General features: G+C 43.6%; 1 protein-coding gene across 6 annotated transcripts in view; it reads right to left on the bottom strand.

The window, feature by feature from the left end:
• The window catches only part of ltbp1 (latent transforming growth factor beta binding protein 1), a 304,945-nt gene that overhangs the window by 125,290 nt on the left and 155,886 nt on the right, over window positions 1–23,769 (bottom strand). For all 6 annotated transcript variants that reach the window (XM_067988679.1, XM_067988681.1, XM_067988683.1 and 3 more), the window contains 4 exons: window positions 16,182–16,204; window positions 12,900–12,990; window positions 12,141–12,239; window positions 288–413 (listed from right to left, as the gene is read on the bottom strand). In XM_067988679.1, the coding sequence (XP_067844780.1) occupies window positions 288–413; window positions 12,141–12,239; window positions 12,900–12,990; window positions 16,182–16,204 (339 nt within the window). The remainder of the gene's footprint in view (window positions 1–287; window positions 414–12,140; window positions 12,240–12,899; window positions 12,991–16,181; window positions 16,205–23,769) is intronic.

Raw genomic sequence — 23,769 nt, forward strand, 5'->3', positions numbered from 1 at the left:
TTGATAATGGGTTGAAATGTCTTTTAAGGCTCTCCAAAGGCATTGACATTTTTTGCCACCCTATTGTGGAACTCCCCTTTAATTTCCCTCATCTCTTTAAATTTCACTTGCATGCAGTCTTCCAATATTCCATACACCTGGCTGAATCGGCACCTGAAGCTATGCTGATGAATCGACGACAGAAAATTGGATGCAAAAAGCACATTTCCATTTTAGTCTTAAACCTGCCAATAGCCACTCTGGTATAATTACACCAAAAGAGAGAAATCTAGGCTGTTGAGTCTCACCAATGCAGCCAGTTTTCCATATGTTTAGCTGATAGCCAGGACTGCAGTTACACGTGTATCCTTCTGGTAGATTGATGCATTGACCGGGTCCACAGATTCTGGGATTAACCGAGCATTCATCGATTTCTGAAAAAAAAACATTATAAATTTAGGTAAAACTACAAAAAGATTGAAATTCCATTAGTCTACTGTACCACAAACTAGTGGCTGAAACAGTGAGATACCTTGCTGTAGTAAGGAGACTTTTATAAATTTAACAAGTGCCTACCACCTTCTACTGTACAAACATGAACTGTACGAATCTGCATCTTGAAAAAAAAGAATTTAAACAATAAACTCAAATCAAAGAAAGTTAACAAGGGATGATTTAAAGGGACAGTGCCGTCGGTGATTAAGGAGGTAAAAGTTAACTTTAGCAGGGGCATGAAATGGGCAGTAGTGAATCTGCCGCTCCTTGGACACTTCATCTGATTTTCCATTCCATTGACTTCCATGGAACCTCGGGCGGGGTGTACAATGGGCGGCCGATCCACTCCCGCCAATTTTACACCCCCTCCAAAGTTGACCTTTACCCCCAAAAGTATCTTACTACATTTGTTAGTTTATATAGGATGGGACAATGCTATAATGCATCATGCTGCAAATTTATCACTTTAATCTCGGTTTTAACTTAAACGGAAGCAGATAAAAGTGCTCCATAGAAGTGGAAGTTTACCCGCAGTGCTGACCAACATGGTGGCGTGGCGGCAGGAATTCCGCAGTCAGGCTGTTCCAGGAACCAAACCTCCCCAAGAATCTCAAATGAGCGAGGCAATAACGTTCCTCCCTGTTCTACAATATTATGCCATAGTTACAGAATTCAACTTGATTGTCTTTTTTGAAGATGCTGGGTGTAACCATAGTATCCCCATAAGGTGACATGTTTAATTTTCATGGCAGCCTTGGGACCCACAGTTTGTGGGTTCACAAAAAGATTTACTGGAGGAATCTGGGCCAGGACTCCTCCCGTCGCCCCCCGCCCCCCACCCCCACCCCGTACGTTATGATTCATGCAGCGGCTGGAATGTTTATTGTCCTCCATACCATGTGCATGTTCACCCAGTGAAGTGCGCCTTCTGTTTGAACTCCTTGATTTCCATCAGATTGACTGAAGCTCATTTGCAACCATGGGAAAAATGCTCCATTACAGCAATCGTTGGTATGTTTTTACTACAAATAAATCCAATACTTAAAAGGGAAGTGCATTCTCTATTGCATTCCCCCATTATCCTAAATATTATATACTTCTAGATTTCAGAAAGTCATTCTTGATGCAGTTTTGCTGGTTCGAGGCACTGTGCATGCATCAGCATGGTCTGCCCTGGTGAATTTATGAATGGGGAACCACAGTCTACTCTTCCCATTCACAGAGTCACTGTTTTCAGATGAATGCTCCATGATAAGACCATTCTAAGGGCTTTACCCAAGAGTATTGCAGCAATATACCCACTATTATTGGTATTATTGCTACCCCACCCTTGCAATGATGGGATGATGAAGACGTTGTCACCACTTTGCTATGAGTCAACACTAGGGGACATTGTTGGTCTGGAATTGTGCAGGAAAGTAGTCACAGGTAGATTAGCACAGTGTATGTTGAAGGGTGGATCATGATCAAAAGCAGAACTATCTGATTTGTTGATTACTCTAATCTGATTTATATGAATACAAAATAGTTACATAGATCTTTGCAGACCAATTAAAGAGGAAGCAAAGGTATTTGCTTATAATAAAACCAAATAAAATGTACACTACAACTCCATAATATCTACACACACACTATATATATAATAAAATTAATTTCACATCTCTATTTACCTTGTATAGTGAATTTAAGATCTACTCTGATAAAATCTAGTCCCAGATCAATGTTTCACATACAAAAACATTCCTGTTCACTCCAATGTAGTTTATTCTCTATACAATAAATCACATAAAATCAAAACCAAAGCTAAAAATTATTTAGGATTAATTTTCTTCCCTCTTTCACAATTCACAATACTGCATTAATGGTTGCACAAAAATCTGATACTTCCTCTATAAATGAGTATCTTCAAAGGTGGTGTAAACACTCTACAATATTTAGAAAACTCGAGTGGCTTGTAATCCTTGACATGGCACCTTCCCAATCCTGGCTGTGCCATGAAGAGGAGACAAAGAACAGAAGACAGGTGGAAGAACAGAGAGAAAATCCTGGGCCGTTTTCATACATCTCATAACGGACACACAGGAGCAGCACTGACAGTAGGATCCCTATATAAGTGAGCAGGATAAAAACAGCTGTATCCTGTTCTCTTGGCAGGGCCTGGGCATTTTGGAGTGAGGTGCGCTTATGGGAATTACCTCTTAGGATTAAAAAAAAAAGAGATCAGGAAATGTTTGGATACATAGGGAATTGTAATTGCCTACTAAGTCACTTTGGGGCCAATTTTCCAATTACTTGCTGGCGGCGAGGGAACCTCAGTCACGATCGCAAATATAAATCGACAGAGAATTATATTTTCTGATGTTCGCTGCCAGCAGTCGAAGTTGTCGGCCACTCACAAAATTACCCCTTTATATTTACCTCAATTCTTGATTTTGTCTTTGAAACAATAATTTTTTTTTTAAAGTTAAGGAAACTACACTGGAATCAATTATACATAGCACAGATGCATTTAAGGGAAAGCTAGATAAATACATAAGGAAGGAAGGAATAGAAGGGTATGCTGATAGGGATAGATGAAGAAGGGTGGGAGAAGGCTCATGTGGAGCATAAACACCGACATGTACAGCACAGAAATAGGCCATTTGGCCCAGCTGGGCCAAATGGCCTATTTCTGTGCTGTACATTCTATGTAATTCTCTGTAATTCTATGTAATACCTGCTTCTCACACCAAGCATTTCAGTCAATGCGCTACACTGTTATCACCAAGAGGGCAGCAATTGAATGGAAAGGTTTAGGTGGTCCCAAGGACTCAAGTTGGCACAGGCAGTGACCATGCAGACCAAAAGGTCCTACATTTCATTCCTGGTCTATGCTGAGTCAGCTGATCTCACCCTAGGTTGTAGTAAGAAGCGGCACAATTGGCCCCATTGCCCCGGATAAGAGTGGGGAAAATCAGCCAAGCTTCCTGCTCCTGATTGCTATCCAGCGAACCTTGGTGGAAAGTGTGCAGACATCAGGACAAAGACAGGATCGGGCTCAGCTGTGACGTTCCCAAATGTCATCATTTAGGCTCGTGTATAGCATCGTAGAATTCCAGAGCACAGAAGGAGGCCTTTCAGCCCATCAACCTTGTGTAAGAGCCAGCCAATTAGTCCCATTTCCCATACTCTTAAAGAATGTTCTTTTTCAAATTTTGGTCCATTACCTTTTAAAAGCTATTGGGCCAGAAATTGCGCTGAGCTGCGAAGTAACGAATTCACCCACAAAGTTTTCGTAGGCTTCTGGGCACCAACTTGCTTTAATTGAGAGCTGCAAGACATGCAGCGGTCGTTCCCAGGCATCTCTGAGCTATGAGAGGAGGAAAGGATCGCTGTGATCCCCCCACCAATCAGCTTGAAGTAAGTCACGCTGTGAGAACCAGGAAGTGAATCTCATTCACAAACCGCGCAGAGTAAGAACCAGGAAGTGTCAGATATGATGAGTGAATGTACTATAAAATTAGATAAAGGGAAATAAAGAGAGGGTAAGATTAAAGGACTGAGATAAAAGAGACAGAAAGAAAAAGTAAAAAAGTAATTTTTAATTAAAAAAAATGTTTTTTTTTGAAATGTCCAAAAACTATTAAATTCGGGAATAATGAGAACCCACATTTTTTTAAGTTAATTTTTAGTGTCAGAGAGGTTGTTTGGCAGTCATTAATACTTACCACACCGTTAAAGGTTAGTTTACACCTGATATAACTCAGCATACCTTTTTCTGGCGAGATTAGTTAGTTTCCGGCTGGGCAGGGGAGCAAGTTCACGCTGGTCCATTGATTCCAGCCAGCGATATCTCTTAAACACAAAGCTGTCAGATCAGCAGGCAATCAGGAACAGCACGTTCCAGATTTCCGCACTTGACTGCAGTTGCCGGAACTTGCTCTTCCATTTGCCCTGAAATAACAGTGAGCCCTGTTAGCCTCGCCATTTCTTGAGCAATTTCCGGGCCTTAATATATTCTGCTGGGCATTTCCTTCCCGAGATTTTCCTTCTCGACGGGAATCCCGACAGGACTGCAGTTGGACAGACTTTTCACCTGCTCATTTGGCTCTGTGCTGACCCTGGAGGATTTTGGCAGGCTCTTGGCCAATTTTCGTCTTCAGGTATGTCAGTTCTAACTTGGTATATACTTTAACAGCCGTTTGAATCACATGTGCAAGTAACACTCAATGTTCTGGTATAAGCTCCTTTGCATAATTATTTACAACTCCAGCTCCGAATACAGAAAAATGGAGAAATAGGTTGGTGCCCAACCATGGGCACAAAACAGGCAGAATGACTGCAATGCGCGCCCAAAGAGGTCAGCCCGCGGATCTCCCAAAATTGGTCCTCAGGCCTCATTACCATGAAACTGGCGAAGTGCAGTTGCCAATTGAGCGTGCCAATGCAGCTCGCCCATCAAGCCCAGAGTAAGAACAGCCGGCTCAGACGCTGGCAGCAGTCCTCAGGCAGGTCCTGCGGGGGGGGGGGGAGACAAGTAGGAGGGGAGGGGCATGAGGAGGCCGCCAGCGGCATGCAGTATTTATGTGGAGCCAGAAGGAGTAAGAGAAAATAAGTTTGTTTACCTCGTCTTCGGAGGCCTCCAGCGGTCCCTTTAACAACCGTGGGTTTGGACACTGTCAAGCCTGAAAAACTAGTCGGAACTTGCACAGTTCCTTGGGGCATGAGACATGCCCCACGAAATTGCTCACTCTTGCCCTCAGTATATGCCCAAAAAATGGGCAAAATGGGGTCCAATTTCTCCCCCAGACAGGTCATGGGGTGACACAAATAGTAGGAGAGGAAAACTGTAAATTGGGGTCAAATAAAGAGGAGTGTCACAATGGGGGGACAAAAATTCAGATAGCTTCTGGAGAGCCTTAAAGCCATTTCAACCCATCGACGAGGGATTAAGAAATAGCAGGCAAAGATGAAGGGGAAGAAAGCCCTAGGTACAGACATATGTCAGTAGACGAGTGAGTAAGTAGCCCATCACCCAGCCCCCTGCTTGATGGCTGAAATCAAAGTGGTGCTACATGAGCTGCTTGTGAAGAGGGCTGCCCTTTGTGCCACTCCAAGGCACCCTTGCATTGGTCAGTATTGCACCATGCTTGCAAGAAGGTACAGCCAAGTTTCAGGCCACAGCTGACTAATATTCCCTGCAAGTGCAAGCCCTTTGCTGCCTAGTAGGCACAGGTATCTTTACAGCAGATAGCACAGTTTGGCATCTGCATCTCTACTGGTGCAGACCCTGAGGAGACAGATCCCCACAGTCATTTCAAGGCGGGTTTGTCAATACCTGCAGAAATGGTTGGTAGCATCTTAGTCCAGCAATCCAAGAACAACATCCATGATGATAAAGGTTTGGATCCCTACTGAAAAATCTTCTGCCTCCACCCCTTTCACTGACATAGGAGATTCAATTAAAAATGAGACTCGCAGGAAAGCAGGTAATCATTTCAGGTAACAATATCGGACATGAGCTGCTCGCCCTTTTAAATCCCATTTGAGCTAAGATGTTCTACCTCTCATTGTTTGTGGGCTGGAGCAGGAAGTGGCATTAACAGGGGTACAAAATTTGCAAGATGGCCTTCCTGCATCCATGAGGGCAGCCACTCCTCATTTGAATTTATTCATGATGTTCCCGTCTGTTTCAGATGGTAGATATCTGCAACTAAGAAATTCCACCCCCCCACCCAGCCCCCCACTCCCCCCCCCCCAAAATTTGTGGGCCGAAAATTATCCCCCGCACATGTGTCCTGCGCTTTGGCTTTTGCAAGGGATGGCACCAATTGGAGGCCAAACGCTTACCCACATGGAGAAAAACATTAAAACGAAATAAGTCATCCAGCATCATTCATGCATACATCCTGGCGATCTATGACAAGGCAACGTTAGAGGTCCGCATGCACTCTCAGCTGAGATTTCACAAAGCAGGACAGTTGGAACGGCTACCTCAAGCATGGATATTGCTGTACCATGGTTTGTAAGGGAAAAGAAACAATATATGTATATATTTTTGGTTCAAACAAAAGATGTGGGTGTCCCTGAAATGTTGTTTAACTTCCAGCTCCTCCCCCACCCTACCACCCACCCAAACCCCCACCCCAGAAAAATATTCTTGGGAACGTGGTATGTCCATGGTTGTACCCAGTGTACCAGTTCCAACTGCCTTGGCCTAAAGAGATTGAATTAGAGGAGGGAAAATATAAAGTAGTCACCACAAAAAGCAAAACTGCACTAACTGAAACTGGTGTCCATTGCACCAGCATTTCTGAAGGAACACTAGGCTGCACCATTCATACAATTTGTGCAATACTAAAACTGACATGCTCTTACAACTGGGAATGTCACCAGCCAAGTAAAACAAAGCTAAGTTCCCCATTAGTCTTTTTCGCCCTTGGTTACATCATCTCGAGTGATTTTGGTGCAGTGCTAATTGCGTAACACAAATACATTTTTAGTTTCATTTCACCAATTCCAGAATAAATATTTACAGTACATGCTCACTGGATAACTCTGCACTGTTAAGAATACGATTTCTTCTGATACGCATCTACGAAAATAACATTCAAGCGAAGACCAGGGCCAAAATATTGTTGGAGCTGGATTGAGCAGCGTATGTTCCATGGGTACATTAGATCAGCTCTTAGTGAATACACTCATTCTGGAATAAATGTAGCAGGGAGTATTATAAGGTCTGTACTCTCTCAGTCTTAATTAGACATTTCTATGTCCGGCTGTGCAACAATAAGAATTATTTTTAAGCAGGTATCTGATGCTGCAAATAACCCACAAGTGAAGGGCACCACGTGCAAGTGCTCCCTTCCACTTTTGTTCATGTACAGGGTAGAATGCTCCTCTGAGAAACCACAAGTTGTCTGGCACAATAGTCTATCTATAAGGGCACCTGATTACCCACAAGCAGCAAGACTGCAAGCAGATTATTAAGATCATGCATAAAATCTGTGATCACCTGCCTCCCAATAATGCCTATGGTGTATTTTATATTAAATAAAACATGTTCATTTTATTAAATTAAAGATTACATTTTGCACTGTAGCACTGAAATTTCAGATTTTGCTAATATTTTCCATGGGTGACTATCCATGACATTGCTGAATATGTCACTGAGGCTAGTAGTAAAATTGGGCCAGCGCACTCTTAAACATATAGGATTACACTGCAGTGAGAACAAGTATGCTTTAACAGGTGGGATCAGGCATCGTCTCAATCCCGTAAGTTTAAAACTGACCAAAGATTTCTCCTGCAGCTCACAGGCCTCATTCATTTAATCAACTGGTTGTCAGTGGCACCATTGGCACTTGTGAAGAGCAGCTGGGCAGGAATCTTACAGGTGGCAATGGTGCCTTTCAGTTTCACGTTTCCTGTAAGAAGTGTGACGGAGAGCAGTACTCGTTCAGGCTGTTGCCCCACTCCGGAGGAACGGAAATATTTCTGCCTCCAGTCAGTTGTCCTCACATGTCAGCTCAAACATAGGCAGGGCTGGAATTTCATGGTATTGCCTCTCCTGGGTGCACCAATATGCATAGAGGATATTTTACAATGTCACATCAGAGTGAAAAAGTGAGGAAGCTCACTGTTTGCCCTTATAAGGGACAGGCAGTTATTAAAGTTGCACTGGAGTCCTAAGCACCAACTTGAATTAAGAATTTTGAAATTCAGAATTTGTTTTAAAATGGTCTTCATGCAATCATTTAAAATGATCTCAGTCTTTTTCCTGTCAGTTTGGCTCAGTTGGTAGTTCTCCCTCTGGTCAAAAAGTTGTGGCTTTCAGCTCACATCAAGACTTGAATGCATAAGCCCCAATTCTCTGATAATGACAAAAACTGGCTTGAACTGCCCTATGGCACAGGTGCAACTTGACCTTAGGAGGCAGGCCACAGTGAATTTTCTTGCAGGGGTCCCTTCCCCTAACTTGAGTCGGCAATCGGCACATGAAAAGCTTGACCAGAGGGCTTGGACTGTAGCACTCTTGGTGGGGAAAAGGAAAATCTGGTGAGGCAGCGGCTCTTTAAAGAGCTGCAGCTCGCCCTTAAAGGGAAAGCTCTGATGTTGACAGAAAAGTGGGCTAGTTGTTTTGCAATGGCACATGGAGAAATGTAGGCAGCACTGCTGATTTTGGTGCTCAAGAGTTGAAGGTCCTACTGCAGGAGGTGCGGGCCCTACTTGGGGGTGAAAGCCACCCTGCAGTAAAAGCTCAAGCTGCATGTAGGGGAGTCGGTGACTGACTCAATGGCGTCACACAGGTCCTTTGTACCTGGCTCCAAACAAGGAATGATGTACGCTCGTTTTATACACCCCGTCCGATTTTACTCTCCATTGAAGTCAATCAAAAGTAAAATTGGGCAAGATGTAAAATGGACGTCCGGACCAAATCTGCCCCATTCCCACCGGATGAGTTGGGTTAAAAAAGGGGGCTGAAGTGTTGGAAGTTCTGCCACAGTGTAAAAACACTTGCCAACATTTGTTTCTGTGAATTTTGTGTTCGTCAACTTGAGTGAGATTGCCAATTTAATGCCAATTACAACTAAACTAGGGGCAGCTTTGCGCTGTGAGCCCTCAGGTACTAGGAACTGGATTGCCCAAACTAACTTCACCCAAGACACTCACAATCAGCAGGCAGAGGAGACCTTACAATGTAAGAAAGTCCATTCAGCCATCAGGCCCAATATATGCAGAGTCAATATATGAATATTTTCCACTGGACTTTGCTCTCTCATCACCAGTTGATCCCCTACCCTCCTCCCCAATCCCCGCCTACTCCTCCAAAAAATTAAGGCATGCTCCTAATACCACTTAACCCTTCATCTCTATTTTCAACAATCTTATCAATTTGGGCAGGATTGTGAACACAGCTACCAGAGGTGAGATGCCAGTGTCTAACTCACTGTATCTCTCTGTACCATACCAGAATGTAAATTCTATATGGATGGAGTCTCCATCCATTTCTGCAGGCACTATTCAGGCCTTTATGCTGGGGAAAGGGATAGGGAAGAGGGAAGGAATCTATTTTCACTTTTTGACCTTCTTGAATTATTTGCTTATGCTTTTCAAAAATATTTTATAGCAAGGGATGTTAAAACTCTAAATGGAGAAGCTTCCCATCTCAGATGCCCAGGGTAAATGTACAAGTCAGTGCTGCGAACAGGGAGCTTCATCTGCCGACAGTGCAGGTCAGAGACTTGGGCAAGCAATGCCCAGGTGCTTGCAACCAAAATGGTCACAAAATCATTGGCAATATGCACCTGAGCTTCCCATTTGGGTCCCCACCGTGCAAGTCTATCTGCCAGCAGCACGGAAACATAAAATTATCCCCCAACTCCTCCCCCCCCACCACGTCAACATTAACTCTCAGGCAGGTCGATACAGCACAACCAGGTGCAAAGTAAATCCCCTGCTACTTTGCCATGAGATGCTCTAGCTTTACCCTTAAAGTGCACCCCTAATGCACCACTGTGACATTTCCATTTCCCACATCAGTCATCCTCTCTGAACAATAGTGCCAAACTCTAAATTCAGGATAGTTTTACGTTGTGCGAAACACCTACTCTGAATTAGCTTAAGGTTGCCCAAATTGATTCCGCAGAGGGCTGCTACAGCCAGCAGAGAGAGAAGACATCCTCCCAGCCACAATCCAGAACCCAGTGACGAAAGGATAGTGCACTAATCTGGTGCACCAGCCAGATCCCCAAGCACGCACTGTTTAGACAAGAGCATATGTTCATAAAATTGATGGAAAGAGAGATATAAACAGAAGGATGTCAAGATTAGCAGTAATTCTTTGCAAGAGTTTGATTTCTAAAGGACGAATTCTGAAGATGACACACCTGTTTAAGATCAACAATTTATGTAGTAAACAGGATTATCTTAAGAAAGACTCCACTCTCTTCACATCGAGAGGTAGTTGTTCCTGCGATCTGTGGAACATTTCACTAGGCACAAGCTGCAATGTCCAACAATAATCCTGTTCTTGCTATATCCTACAATGTCCTCATCACAGCTGTCTCGAGTTTTAACTTTACTAGACAAGAGTCATTTGCAAACACAGCAATACACCTAAATACAGAAGGAACCTTTGTAAAATTCTATCTAATCTTTAAATATACATTGCTGAGGATGTTTAATAGGAAACCAAATCCACTGAACTAATTTGATTACTTTAGTAATCCTGTTTCCTATTATAGAGTTGGGTTTGCTTTAAACATCCTTCACCTGTTTGGCTGCAGAAGGACAATGATAGAAGCTGTAACACTAGGATGCCCCACTCGCTTCAAAAGTAAACTGGACTATTTTTAAAACCCCACGAGGTGAGATTTAAGAAAAGATTTTAAAAATAATGGTTTGTTAACTTTTTTAGTGCTTGCAGATCCTTATTATTCATAATTCACATCATTCCTGCATTCACTATAATAATTGGGAGAGGAGTGAGAAATCATATCCATCACGACAAATTATTTCTGACGAAATGATAAATTCCAGTCCCAGTGTTTCTTTGTAAGCCACTTGACATTGAGACTATACATTTTATATTTTCTCATTATGTCACAATTTTTGCTAACTTCCATAAGCAATTCTATAAATAAGTACCCCATTCCATTAGAATTGCTCTATTTTTAGAGCCAAACATATTGAAGGAGATGTCTGTAAACAAAAGTTGCCACTCTTCATAGCTTGACATGAGTTTGCCTAAGGCTGATCATTTACCAGTCACATAAGAATTAATCAATTTCTTAGTGCGTCCAAATATTGTGGGGGGTGGGGGGAGGGAGATGTGTTGTGAACAAATAACAACAGAGCTTATGATATGCCTACGGGGTTTGCAAGTAACACATGCACACCAAAGTAATTTTAACAATGGATTGGTGAGAGGTTTCCTGAAAAACACAGCAATTGACTTGTACCCTATGCAAAATGACCAGCTTTAAGTAACAAGCAATATGATTTCATTCAAAAATTAGCAAAGATGGAATCTTATCTTGCGATTCATACAATCCAGCGCATCGTTCATTTTGGTGAAGGGTTCAAATACTGAAAACACGAGTTAAATATTAGGAAGTTAGGACTAAGGAGGGAAGTCAGATTGAACTTTTTCATCCAAAGGATAATAGATTTGTTGAATAAGTTACCAGGTACGGCTGCTGAAGCAGTATAAATGGATTCAGGAAAGAATTGGATTTGTTTCTAAGAAAGAAGGATCTGAGAACTATGGTGAGAGGATTTGAGGGATACGGAAGTTTTAGCTCAAAAGGGACAGCATCCTAGGCTGAATGGCCATTTCCTGTTCCTAAAAATATATTCTGCTTCTAATAAATCCCGCAGCATCATCAGATCACTTTTCCCTCTGGTAAAATTGTAATGCTTGCATAAATTATTAGTTCAGGACATAAGGATAAATGGTCTAAATTTGGGCTGAGAAAAGAAGTCACCAAGAATATATTCCTTTTTTAACCGTTTCAATTTCCAACACAAAAGCTCTCCACTGGGTATCTCCTTGGGGCTTCTGCCTACATAACTTCGGTAGAAGTTCAGCAGAAACCCGGTTTATCTGGAGTTTCCCGCTGAAAGTTACGACGGTCGATCAGGAGAGGCCCCGAGGAAATTCCCGGCGCTCATGTTTACTGTACCTGCGACTTGAGTAGACGCAATAAAATGGGTCAAGCTGGACGTAGACACCTCAGGAGCAATGTGAACCGGGTTGGGTGGGGAGGTTTTTTCCACCACTTCTGTTACAAAATAAGAAGCAAACATATAAATGTCGGAAACAAAGAGCGTAACAAAATGTTTCAAAAAAAAATTAAACCTAGCTTAATTTCTGCAAGGCAGCTGGATCAACACTGGACAGAAGGTTCAAATCTCAGTCTCAACTGACATTGGTACTGCGGCTTTTTTGAGGGGCCAGGCTAGCCAATCGTTCCAGGTTGTCCGGGATAGCAAAACCGAGAGCCCTTCCTATGCTGTTCAACCGGCAGGATGACCAAGGACAGGTGTTGATAGCACTCACAATGTCCCTGGGCTGGACTGTGCCGTCCCCCCAGTCCTTAGACTGGATGTAGGAGAAGAGAATTTGGAGAAGAGTGAAGAAAGGAAACTCTTGGTAGTAACTTTCAAGCCCCGCTTGTCTTGTTAATTTAGAAATTATTTTAACTAGCAGCTCTTTCAAATTCAAAAGTCGGACTGTAAATTATTTTTGAAGCAAGCACTGGTGGGGGTCAAAAGGTGGATCAACGCCTAACTGAAATACAGCGACAGGCACAGTAAACAGTTATGTGCATGTAACAAACCAAAAATAGAGCCACGGTTATATCCACTGTTGCTACAGCTGCACAGAGAGGGAAAAAAATAAATGTATAGTGATAGTTGGTTGTGGTATAAAGAGAACATACCAGGGAAGCCAGAGTCTATCTGTATAGTCGTAATACTAGGAGATAGCTGGGGCTGACCACGATCCACAACTGGCTTGTCGTCTTCAAGTTCCTAAATTTAATGAAAAGATGACTTTTTTTTAATTTCAAGGGCAGACAAATATTTTGTGTAAATATTGATGAAACATTAGTGCTGAACCTCAACCCTTTTGTAGTAATGGGCTGGATCCCTGACACAACCATATCTGATTAAACCACTTTTAAGTCAGGCAGAACCATGATTAAATGCTACTTTCTGTTTTTTATTTTTTGGAATCCCCAGACCATGGCATTTACAACTCCTTCACTTCTGTCCTGCTCTCTTTCTCTCTCTCCTCCTATTCACTTATGTCCATCTCTCGCTCTCTGCCCTTTTGTTTGTATCAAAAAAGGATTGAATAGGGTACTTTCTAAATGGTAAAAAGTTAAAAACAGTGGATGTCCAAAGGGACTTAGGGGTTCAGGTACATAGATCATTGAAGTGTCATGAACAGGTGCAGAAAATAATCAAGAAGGCTAATGGAATGCTGGCCTTTATATCTAGAGGACTAGAGCACAAGGGGGCAGAAGTTATGCTGCAGCTATACAAAACCCTGGTTAGACCGCACCTGGAGTACTGTTAGCAGTTCTGCGCACCACACCTTCAGGAGGTCATATTGGCCTTGGAGAGAGTGCAGCGTAGGTTTACTAGAATGATACCTGGACTTCAAGGGTTAAGTTACGAGGAGAGATTACACAAATCGGGGTTGTATTCTCTAGAGTTTCGAAGGTTAAGGGGTGATCTGATCAAAGTTTATAAGATATTAAGGGTAACAGATAGGGTGGATAGAGAGAAACTATTTCCGCTGGTTGGGGATTTTAGGAGTTGGGGGCACAGTCTAAAAATTAGAGCCAGACCTTTCAGGAGTGAGATTAGAAAACATTTCTACACACAAAGGGTGGTAGAAGTTTGGAACTCTCTTCCGCAAACAGCAATTGATACTAGCTCAATTGCTAAATTTAAATCTGAGATAGATAGCTTTTTGGCAACCAAAGGTATTAAGGGATATGGGCCAAAGGCAGGTATATGGAGTTAGATCACAGATCAGCCATGATCTTATCAAATGGCGGAGCAGGCACGAGGGGCTGAATGGCCTACTCCTGTTCCTATGTTCCTATGTATGTGTCCCCTACTTCACTTCTGCCTCTCCTAAATCTTACTTTTGTCTCTTTCCTCCTTCATTTTTCTCTCTCTCCCCTCCTTCACAGCTGTCTTGCTCTCTCCACTTCTCCATTTGTCTCTTTTCCCTTTTTCATTTTTGCCATACTTTCCTTCCTTCATTTCTATCTCCTCTCCATTTCTGTCTCTAGCTTTCCCTTTCCTCACTTCTGTCTCTCTCCCCTCCTTCATTTCTGTCTCTCTCCTCCTCTTTCACATCTGTCTCTCTCGTATCCTTCACTGTTGCTGTCTTTCTCCTCCTTCACCTGTCTCCCTCCCTCCTTCACCAGTCTCCCTATCCCCTCCTTCACTTCTATCTGTCTCTCGCCCCTCATTCACTCATGTCTCTCTCCTCATTTCTGCCTCTCTCCTCTCTCTCTATTTTTGCTTTTCTCACATCTTCTTACTTCCTTTTTTGATTTTCCCTTTCTTAATCTTCTATTTTACATCTCTCTGGTTTGGCTCTGCAACAGTGGGTGAAGAAAGGCAGCTGAATCAGGATTCAGGAAGCTGGAGAGTTAGGGGCACAGTATCAGGATTCAGGACCCTGGGCACGTTACGGGCACAGTATCAGGATTCAGGAGGCTGGTGAGTTAGGGGCACAGTATCAGGATTCAGGAGGCTGGAGAGTTAGGGGCACAGCATCAGGATTCAGGAGGCTGGTGAGTTAGGGGCACAGTATCAGGATTCAGGAGGCTGGAGAGTTAGGGGCACAGTATCAGGATTCAGGAGGCTGGAGAGTTAGGGGCACAGTATCAGGATTCAGGAGGCTGGAGAGTTAGGGGCACAGTATCAGGATTCAGGAGGCTGGTGAGTTAGGGGTTCAGCATCAGGATTCAGGAGGCTGGTGAGTTAGGGGTTCAGCATCAGGATTCAGGAGGCTGGAGAGTTAGGGGCACAGCATCAGGATTCAGGAGGCTGGAGAGTAAGGGGTTCAGCATCAGGATTCAGGAGGCTGGAGAGTAAGGGGTTCAGCATCAGGATTCAGGAGGCTGGTGAGTTAGGGGTTCAGCATCAGGATTCAGGAGGCTGGAGAGTTAGGGGCACAGTATCAGGATTCAGGAGGCTGGAGAGTTAGGGGCACAGTATCAGGATTCAGGAGGCTGGAGAGTTAGGGGCACAGTATCAGGATTCAGGAGGCTGGAGAGTTAGGGGCACAGTATCAGGATTCAGGAGGCTGGAGAGTTAGGGGCACAGTATCAGGATTCAGGAGGCTGGTGAGTTAGGGGTTCAGCATCAGGATTCAGGAGGCTGGAGAGTAAGGGGTTCAGCATCAGGATTCAGGAGGCTGGTGAGTTAGGGGTTCAGCATCAGGATTCAGGAGGCTGGAGAGTTAGGGGCACAGTATCAGGATTCAGGAGGCTGGAGAGTTAGGGGCACAGCATCAGGATTCAGGAGGCTGGTGAGTTAGTGGCACAGCATCAGGATTCAGGAGGCTGGAGAGTAAGGGGTTCAGCATCAGGATTCAGGAGGCTGGAGAGTAAGGGGTTCAGCATCAGGATTCAGGAGGCTGGTGAGTTAGGGGTTCAGCATCAGGATTCAGGAGGCTGGAGAGTTAGGGGCACAGTATCAGGATTCAGGAGGCTGGAGAGTTAGGGGCACAGCATCAGGATTCAGGAGGCTGGTGAGTTAGTGGCACAGCATCAGGATTCAGGAGGCTGGTGAGTTAGTGGCACAGCATCAGAATTCAGGAGGCTGGTGAGTTAGGGGCACAGTATCAGGATTCAGGAGGCTGGTGAGTTAGGGGCACAGCATCAGGATTCAGGAGGCTGGAGAGTTAGGGGCACAGCATCAGCACTTCCTGGCAAATGGATATCATGGTGCATTGTCAGCAGTCTAAGTGCAGGTTAGATGCAGCAGATTCATGAAAGCCAAGCAGAACTGAAGGCTGGGTGCATCAAGCCATTTGTGGCACCCTACCTCTAGATTACGCCAGACACATCTCCACTCCTCTACTACATAGTCAGCATTCGTGACTCAGTTACTGAACTGAAACATTTTATATTGAGCGATCTATAATTCCAAACATTTTATTATAGTTTTAAGAACACAGATTTGTAACTCACCTGTTCAGGCATCGTGGTGACCACTGAAATAAAAAGAACATTAAAAAAAGATGTTAGTACTGGAAATTAGTACAGATTTTTTGCATTAACACATGTAAGTAAATGCAGTATTTCTGTTGCAAAGTTACAGAAAATTCAAAATGATAACTGGAACCAAATGGGAGATTTAGGAAAAGCTTCCTAGAAAATTCAGCAAAAAGTTGAGTTCATTTGGATTGATCAAAATAGAATAAAAGGATTGGTTGTGAGGACCCCCCAAGATAAAATATCCCACAGACATGTAGGGGGTGACTTTAAACCCCAAGACTGGGTGGGTTGGGGGTGGGTGGGAGTTGAAAAGAGTTGTTTTCTGTGTCGCGACCACCACCCGGCTTTATTTCCGGGTTTAACGTCGACGAGTAAAAGTACAGGCTTCCCACTGGGAATGCAAAGTCCGGAAATTTTGCGGTTGCGACCCAAAAAAACAACTATTTTCAACTCCCACCCGCCCCCAACCCACCTATTCTTGGGGTTTAAAATCACCCCCGTACTGATGCATGACTGGTCACATGACAGAAGTAAAAGCAGTCTGGCCCTAACTGTATCCCCGCATATATTTTCCATCTTCAGGAGAGAAATAATGGATGAACAAAGTACATGTACTGATCCCTGTTGGCAGTAATGCGTTCTGTGTTTATTTATTTTTAATTCTGAAAGGTCATCAATAAAACTGGCTTTCAAAATAAATGTTTATTAGACTGAGAATCACATCATTTTACAGTACAGGAGGTGGCCTTTTGGCCCATTGCTTCCGTGCCGGCTCTCTGAAAGGGTAATCAATTTAATCCCATTCCCCTGTCCTTTCCTCATACCCTGTGTCTTCTTTTATTCAAATATTTATCGACTTCCCTTTTTCAAGCGATTATGGATTCCGTTTCTGACAGGGCAATCCACATTCTAACAATTCTCTGTAAAAAAAATTTTTTTAATTCTCCTCACCACTCCCATTGTTCTTTTGTTGATGATTTTGAACTTATGCTCTCCAGCTAGGTTAGAATGGGCACCTGGTTGTTCTTCGAGCCGGCGCGGACACGATGGGCCGAATGGCCCCCTTCTGTGCTGTATCTTTTCTATGGTTCTATGGTTCTAGTTATCACCTCATTTACTAGTGGAAATAGATTTTCCCGATTTATATTATTAAAACCCTCATAATTTTGAACACCTCTATCAGATCTCTTCGTGATCATTTCTGTTCTGGTTAAAAGAGACCTGATTTCTCTAGTCTGTCCTCATAACTAAAGCCTCTTATCCCTGATACTGTCTCAATAAATCTCTTCTGTACCCTCTCCATGGCTGTGAGATCCTTTCTAAAATAAGGCCCACAAAACTGGGCACAAAATTCTAATTACAACCGAACCAATAATTTGTGTGGGTTTAGTATCATCTCTTTGCGTTTGTACTGTATACCCCCTTTTTATCAGTTAGAACCCTAAACACTATTTTACAGCCTTATATCTCACTTTTAGAAAATCGTGTATTTGAATCCTTAAGCCTCTCTGCTTTTAAACTTTTACCGTCTTATATATACTTCCTCTCCTTATTGTTACTTGCAAAATGTATCAGCTAACATTTCTCTGCATTCAATTTGATCTGACATCTTTCTGCTCATTTTATTAACCTGCCTATGTTCGTCTGAAGTCACTGACAGTCTTCTTCATAATTAACCACGCTCCCTATTCTTGTGTCCTCTGCAAATGTTGATATTGTGCCCGTTAAACCCAGATTATTTATACATATTAAGAGCAACAGTCCCAATACTGACCCCTGGAGGACACCACAGTTTAAATGCCTCCAGTCTGAAAAGCATCCATGAACCACTCCTCTCTTTTTTTCTATCCTTTAGCCAAATTCCTAGCCAGGCTGCCACATTTCCTTCACTCCACCTTAATCTATTAATAAGTCCCTGTGCAACATTCTATCAATCGCCTTTTGAAAATTCATAAATGCAACATCCATGGCATTTGTGTGGATGTAAAAGATCCCATTGCACTATTTCGAAGAAGGGCAGGAGAGTTCTCCCCAATGTCCTGGCCAATATTTATCCCTCAACCAATGTCACTAAAACAGGTAATCTGGTCATTATCACATTGCTGTTTGTGGAACCTCACTGTGCGCAAATTGGCTGCCGTTTTTCCTACATTACAACAGTGACCAAACTTCAAAAAGTACTTAATTGGCTGTAAAACACTTTGGGATGTCCTGAGGTCTTGAAAAGCGCTATATAAATGCAAGTCCTTTTTCCCTGTATCAATACACTTTGTTATTTACGCAAAGAAATGTAATAAATTTGTCAGGCATGACTTGCCTTTTACAAATTTGTGCCTGCTGAGTGGCTCCAACAACTTGCCTGGCAGTTACTACCACCACCCATTCATATTAGGGAGCTGAGGTAGCGAGAATAATCAGTAGATTAGGATGCACTCAACTGTAAGACCAAAGCCAAAATGCTATCAGTAACACTTGCTGAATTTCACGTACCCCGATCAGAGGTATGCAATGTGAATGATGCAAATGTAGCTTGTGCCATTACCCACACACTTTACTCATTTGTGTATCATGAAATTAATTATGAAACAAAAACAGTTTGTTCATTTTTCTCCTTTTGCATTTCATAAATAGCAACAAATAGGGTGGCCCAAAGGGACAATGCACCAACTGATCTGATGCTACGTCGCAAAGAACAGCAAGGCCCCAGGTTTGATCTCCAATGAAGTGTGCATGTGTGGACATTGGGTGAAGACAGGGTTGAACACGCCTGTGATGGTAAACCACCCCCATTGTTGAACAGCCCATTGGCCAGTATGAGAGAGGGCATATGTGGTGTGCGCCTCTACGTACAAGTTAATGTAGCAGTCTCTCAGCGGTGGCAGGGAAGGATTCAGGGCATCACTCTGTTGTCATTAGGAAAGGAAGCAGGACGATGGGTAATCTCTGGCACCTGCACTTGATTCCGGGGACACACGGTAGAGGGGGGAAGCAGGGAGGCGGGTGGTCTACTAACTTCAAGTTGTTGATTACACACCCTCCATCAACGCTCACTGTCTGGATGCACAGATGGAGAATGGCTGGTAGGGCAAGATACTAGAGGGCAGTTGCTGCCCACCTAACCATTCACCAGCAGGGGCCACCAACTTCGGGGGTTGGGGGGAGGAGGGACGGAACCAAATTAGCAACAAGATAAATAGCAATGCAGATCGAATTTGATAATTTTTTCATATTGAGGAGGAGCTTCAATATCAAGTGATAAATAAAAACAAAAGCCATTTCAGGCATTAATATATTGTTAACAACTGAACCCCTTTGGCCTGCTGCCCTGTAGAAGACTTGCTTTTCCGGCCAAAGCCTAAATTGTCATCCTAACAACTGCTGATTGGATCAACTAACATCTTAAAAGATTTTACCCTATTAGTATTCTTATCTTCAATTAAGATTTTATTGTACTTTTTTTTTTGAACAGTCTATTACTTGTTGTGGCTTTAGTAAGAAGGTATTGTGCCAAAAAGGCAGCAGCATTTTCCAAACTGGAACCTGGACAAGAAGGTAAATATTATGCAGCGTCTAAATTTGCAGCTGATTGATGGAAACACGTGGAAAGCTGTAAACCACGAGATGCCGTGCAGCCTCCTACAGCGTGGACCTTTCGAACATTCAATATTTCCAGTAGTCAGCTCCGTGGAGTGCTTGGCAAAAGGGACCCAGGTCTGTTTGCCTTGACACGACTTGGGGAAAACCTCTTCTTTAATGAGGCCATATGATTGAGGGGCTGCCTAAAACACAAAACTTTCATTATTTTATAATATTTATATGGGATTTTTGGTTCCATTAAAAAAAAATAAGGCAGCAGCCCTTACAATATATTCCAGACTTTGAATTTTGTCCTTTTGGGATTATTGAAGCCAGTATTATAGCTTTTGCATTCAAAGCAGATGTTCATCTATCATCAAATGAAACTGAAAAAACTTGTACTTATATAGCACCTTTAATGTAATGAAACATTCCCAAGCATCTCACTAAGGGGAAGGTGTGTAAGGGACATCAAGAAGGAATTGGGAGGAGGAGGTTAGGAGAGCTGGCCGAAGCTAAAGCCAAAGAGGTAGATTTTGAGAAGACTTGCAGATGGGCAGTGTGTAGCAGAGCATAGGGCTCGGATTGTTGAAGGCTCTGTCCCCAACACTTCAGCAGAGTGGGTTGGACTGGGGGGGGGGTTGGGGAGCTGGTGGTGAAATGCACAGAAATGCAGACTTATAAGAGTGGAGGATGCAAGGTGTGACGTGGGCTTGAGGAAGTTACAAAGGTAGGTTGATGCTATCAGTGACTCAGCAATGGCAGGAGGTTACAAAGCATGTTGGCACGTCAATAAGTGACAGGATGCAGCTTTGTGCGTGGGCATCCCCATGCGGGGAGTGTTCCAGTCAAAGTATAACTAAAATCTTGCTAATGGACTGCTACAGGGAAAGCTCACAGAAATGATGGTATCTTTGAGCCTAACCCCATTGAACTGCCACGATGTTTATATAAAAACCCACGTTAAAATTACGTTCTTGTGATTATAAACTGCTAATTATGCAATGCAATGGCACAGTATGAATAACCAGTGCAAATTCCTCTGCCATTTTAATGTAGGCATTGACTTATTGAAAGTAAATGGCCTCTGTTAAAACAGCAGATAGCAACATTTGACACAAATGTGTTGAGCAGTCATACGATAATATCGCAAGGCATAGTTTCCACGCTCAGGTCTGCTTTGCACCAGTACTTAGCCCATGTATTGGGATCTGTGCAGACATTAGAGTCTCCTTACACACATTTTTGGAAAACAGCATTCCTAAAACACTGGTCACAGACACAAGGAAGCATGCCAAAACGTAAGGGTTTTACAGCAGGTTACTAGGGGCAAGCCCACGATTACGTTCTTTGTCATAATTATTTTGTTTTATCTGGGTAAGAGTCATGCTGGAATAACTCAAAAATAAAACAATATTATTAAAGAAATCCAGCAAAGGAATGAAGGGGCAATATATCAGGGCCCATTTTCCAGTCTAGATTGGCCTGGTACTGGGAGCTTACTGATTGTAATGACAGGTGGTACTCGGAGCTCACGGATTGTAGGCACAGGTGGTACTGGGAGCTCACTGATTGTAGGGACAGGTGGTACTGGGAGCTCACTGATTGTAACGCAGGTGATACAGGGAGCTCACTGACTGTAGGGACAGGTGGTACAGGGAGCTCACTGACTGTAGGGACAGGTGGTACAGGGAGCTCACTGATAGTAGGGACAGGTGGTACAGGGAACTCACTGAATGTAACGGCAGGTGGTACAGGGAACTCACTGATTGTAACGCAGGTGGTACTGGGAGCTCACTGATTGTAGGGACAGGTGGTACAGGGAACTCACTGATTGTAGGAACAGGTGGTACTGGGAACTCACTGATTGTAGGAACAGGTGGTACTGGGAGCTCACTGATTGTAATGGCAGGTGGTACTGGGAGCTCACTGATTGTAATGACAGGTGGTACTGGGAGCTCACTGATTGTAATGACAGGTGGTACTGGGAGCTCACTGATTGTAATGACAGGTGGTACTGGGAGCTCACTGATTGTAATGACAGGTGGTACTGGGAGCTCACTGATTGTAGGGACAGGTGGTACTGGGAGCTCACTGATTGTAATGACAGGTGGTACTGGGAGCTCACTGATTGTAATGACAGGTGGTACTGGGAGCTCACTGATTGTAGGGACAGGTGGTACTGGGAGCTCACTGATTGTAGGGACAGGATTTCTTATGCAGCAGAAGCTTTTAATGAGTTGCTGCTGTTATTTAAAGGGAAGTAGCTTGTGGCATGGCCAAGCCCAAACTTATTGCTGGAACTCCTCCAATGTCATGAAGGAAAGAAATGGAAGGAACAGACCTGCCCATTTTCAGATGTTGCATTCAAAAATTTGCTGGAGCGATTCCTGGAAACTGGGATTGGACCTCACAGCGGCTCTGAGGTCTAATCACACTGAATGAGTGCACAGCAATTGGGTGCATGTCTGGAGAAGGCATGGATGCTGCTGCTGTCTCTCAACACAACCCAAAATCCAACTTATCCACCCCACCCTTCAAACAGCAGAAGATGTGCCTGAAAGAAAGCAGGACCAGGCAGCCATTGCAGCATCAAGCATGGCATCCACCTCACAACCCTGCACAAGGATATACAGGGCCACCTCAGGCCCAAGAAATTAACACTGAACCCAACAGCTGACAACCCTATTTACTCCTCCCACTGGCAAAGCACTTAGAACGAGCACCAAGATAAGATTCTAGAAGACCCACATCTTACACTGTCACAGAAGGGGGAACAACAAACAACAACAACCTGCATTTATATAGCAACTTAAACATAGTAAAACGTCCCATGGCACTTCACATGAGCGATTATCAAACAAAATTTGTCACCGAGCTATATAAGGAGATATTAGGACAGGTAACCAAAAGCTTGGTCAAAGAGGTAGGTTTTAAAGAGCGTCTTAAAGGAGGAAAGAGAGGTAGAGAGGCGGAGAGGTTTAGGGAGGGAATTCCAGAGCTTAGGGCCTAGGCAGCTGAAGGCACGGCCGCCAATGGTGGAAGCATTAAAATCGGGGATGCTCCAGAGGCCAGAATTAGAGCAGCGCAGAGATCTCAGAGTGTTGTAGGGCTGGAGGAGGTCACATTTATAGGGAAGGGCGAGGCCATGGAGGTATTTGAAAACAAGGCTGAGAATTTTTAAATCAAGTCGTTGCCAGGCTGGGAGTCAATGTAGGTCAGCGAGCACAGGGGTGATGGGTGAACAGGACTTGGTGCAAGTTAGGATACGGGCAGCAGAGTTTTGGATGAGCTCAAGTTTAGGAGGGTGGAAGATGTGAGGCCTGCCAGCAGAGCATTGGAATAGTCAAGTCCAGAGGTAACAAAGGCATGGATGAGGGTTTCAGCAGCAGCTGAGGCAGGGGCGGAGGCATGCAATGTTACGGAGGTGGAAGTAGGCGGTCTTGGTGATGGAGCAGATTTGTGGTCGGAAGCGTTAATGACACATGCATTGATTACTTGTAGGGAATTAAATTTGTTGCACTTTATTTCAATTTCCTCTTGGGTGTTCAATTCTGATGGAGGGGAATAAAGCAGAAGCAGGTTAAAGAATGGACAGAGGATGGCAGTAGAGAGGCCAATGTTGGAGATGGTGTGTTGGGCCACTTCATTGTGCAACTACGGACAGGACTATCTGTGCAGTGGATTCATGAGTCACTCTAAGAATAAAGGAAGTGCTATAATCTGGATTGAGGGGGTAGTGGTTGCAGAATTTCATGACCATGACCATGCCAGATGGTAGAAAGCTCCTGGAAAACATACAATTAACGTCATTTTCTGGAGATATCCTTCTCTGAGTCCATTCGTAAAGAACCTAGCATGTATTATTGTGGCAGCAATGGCTGTTCCTCAGTAAAAGAACTGTCTGAAAACCATGGAAAAGACAGAACAAGTTTACCAGGGCCAAACAGGAAAAAAGTTTAGAAGGCGGACTCTGACAAGACAC

Source organism: Heptranchias perlo, chromosome 8 (genome assembly GCF_035084215.1).
Source record: "Heptranchias perlo isolate sHepPer1 chromosome 8, sHepPer1.hap1, whole genome shotgun sequence".
In the NCBI taxonomy this organism is placed as follows: Eukaryota; Metazoa; Chordata; class Chondrichthyes; order Hexanchiformes; family Hexanchidae; genus Heptranchias; species Heptranchias perlo.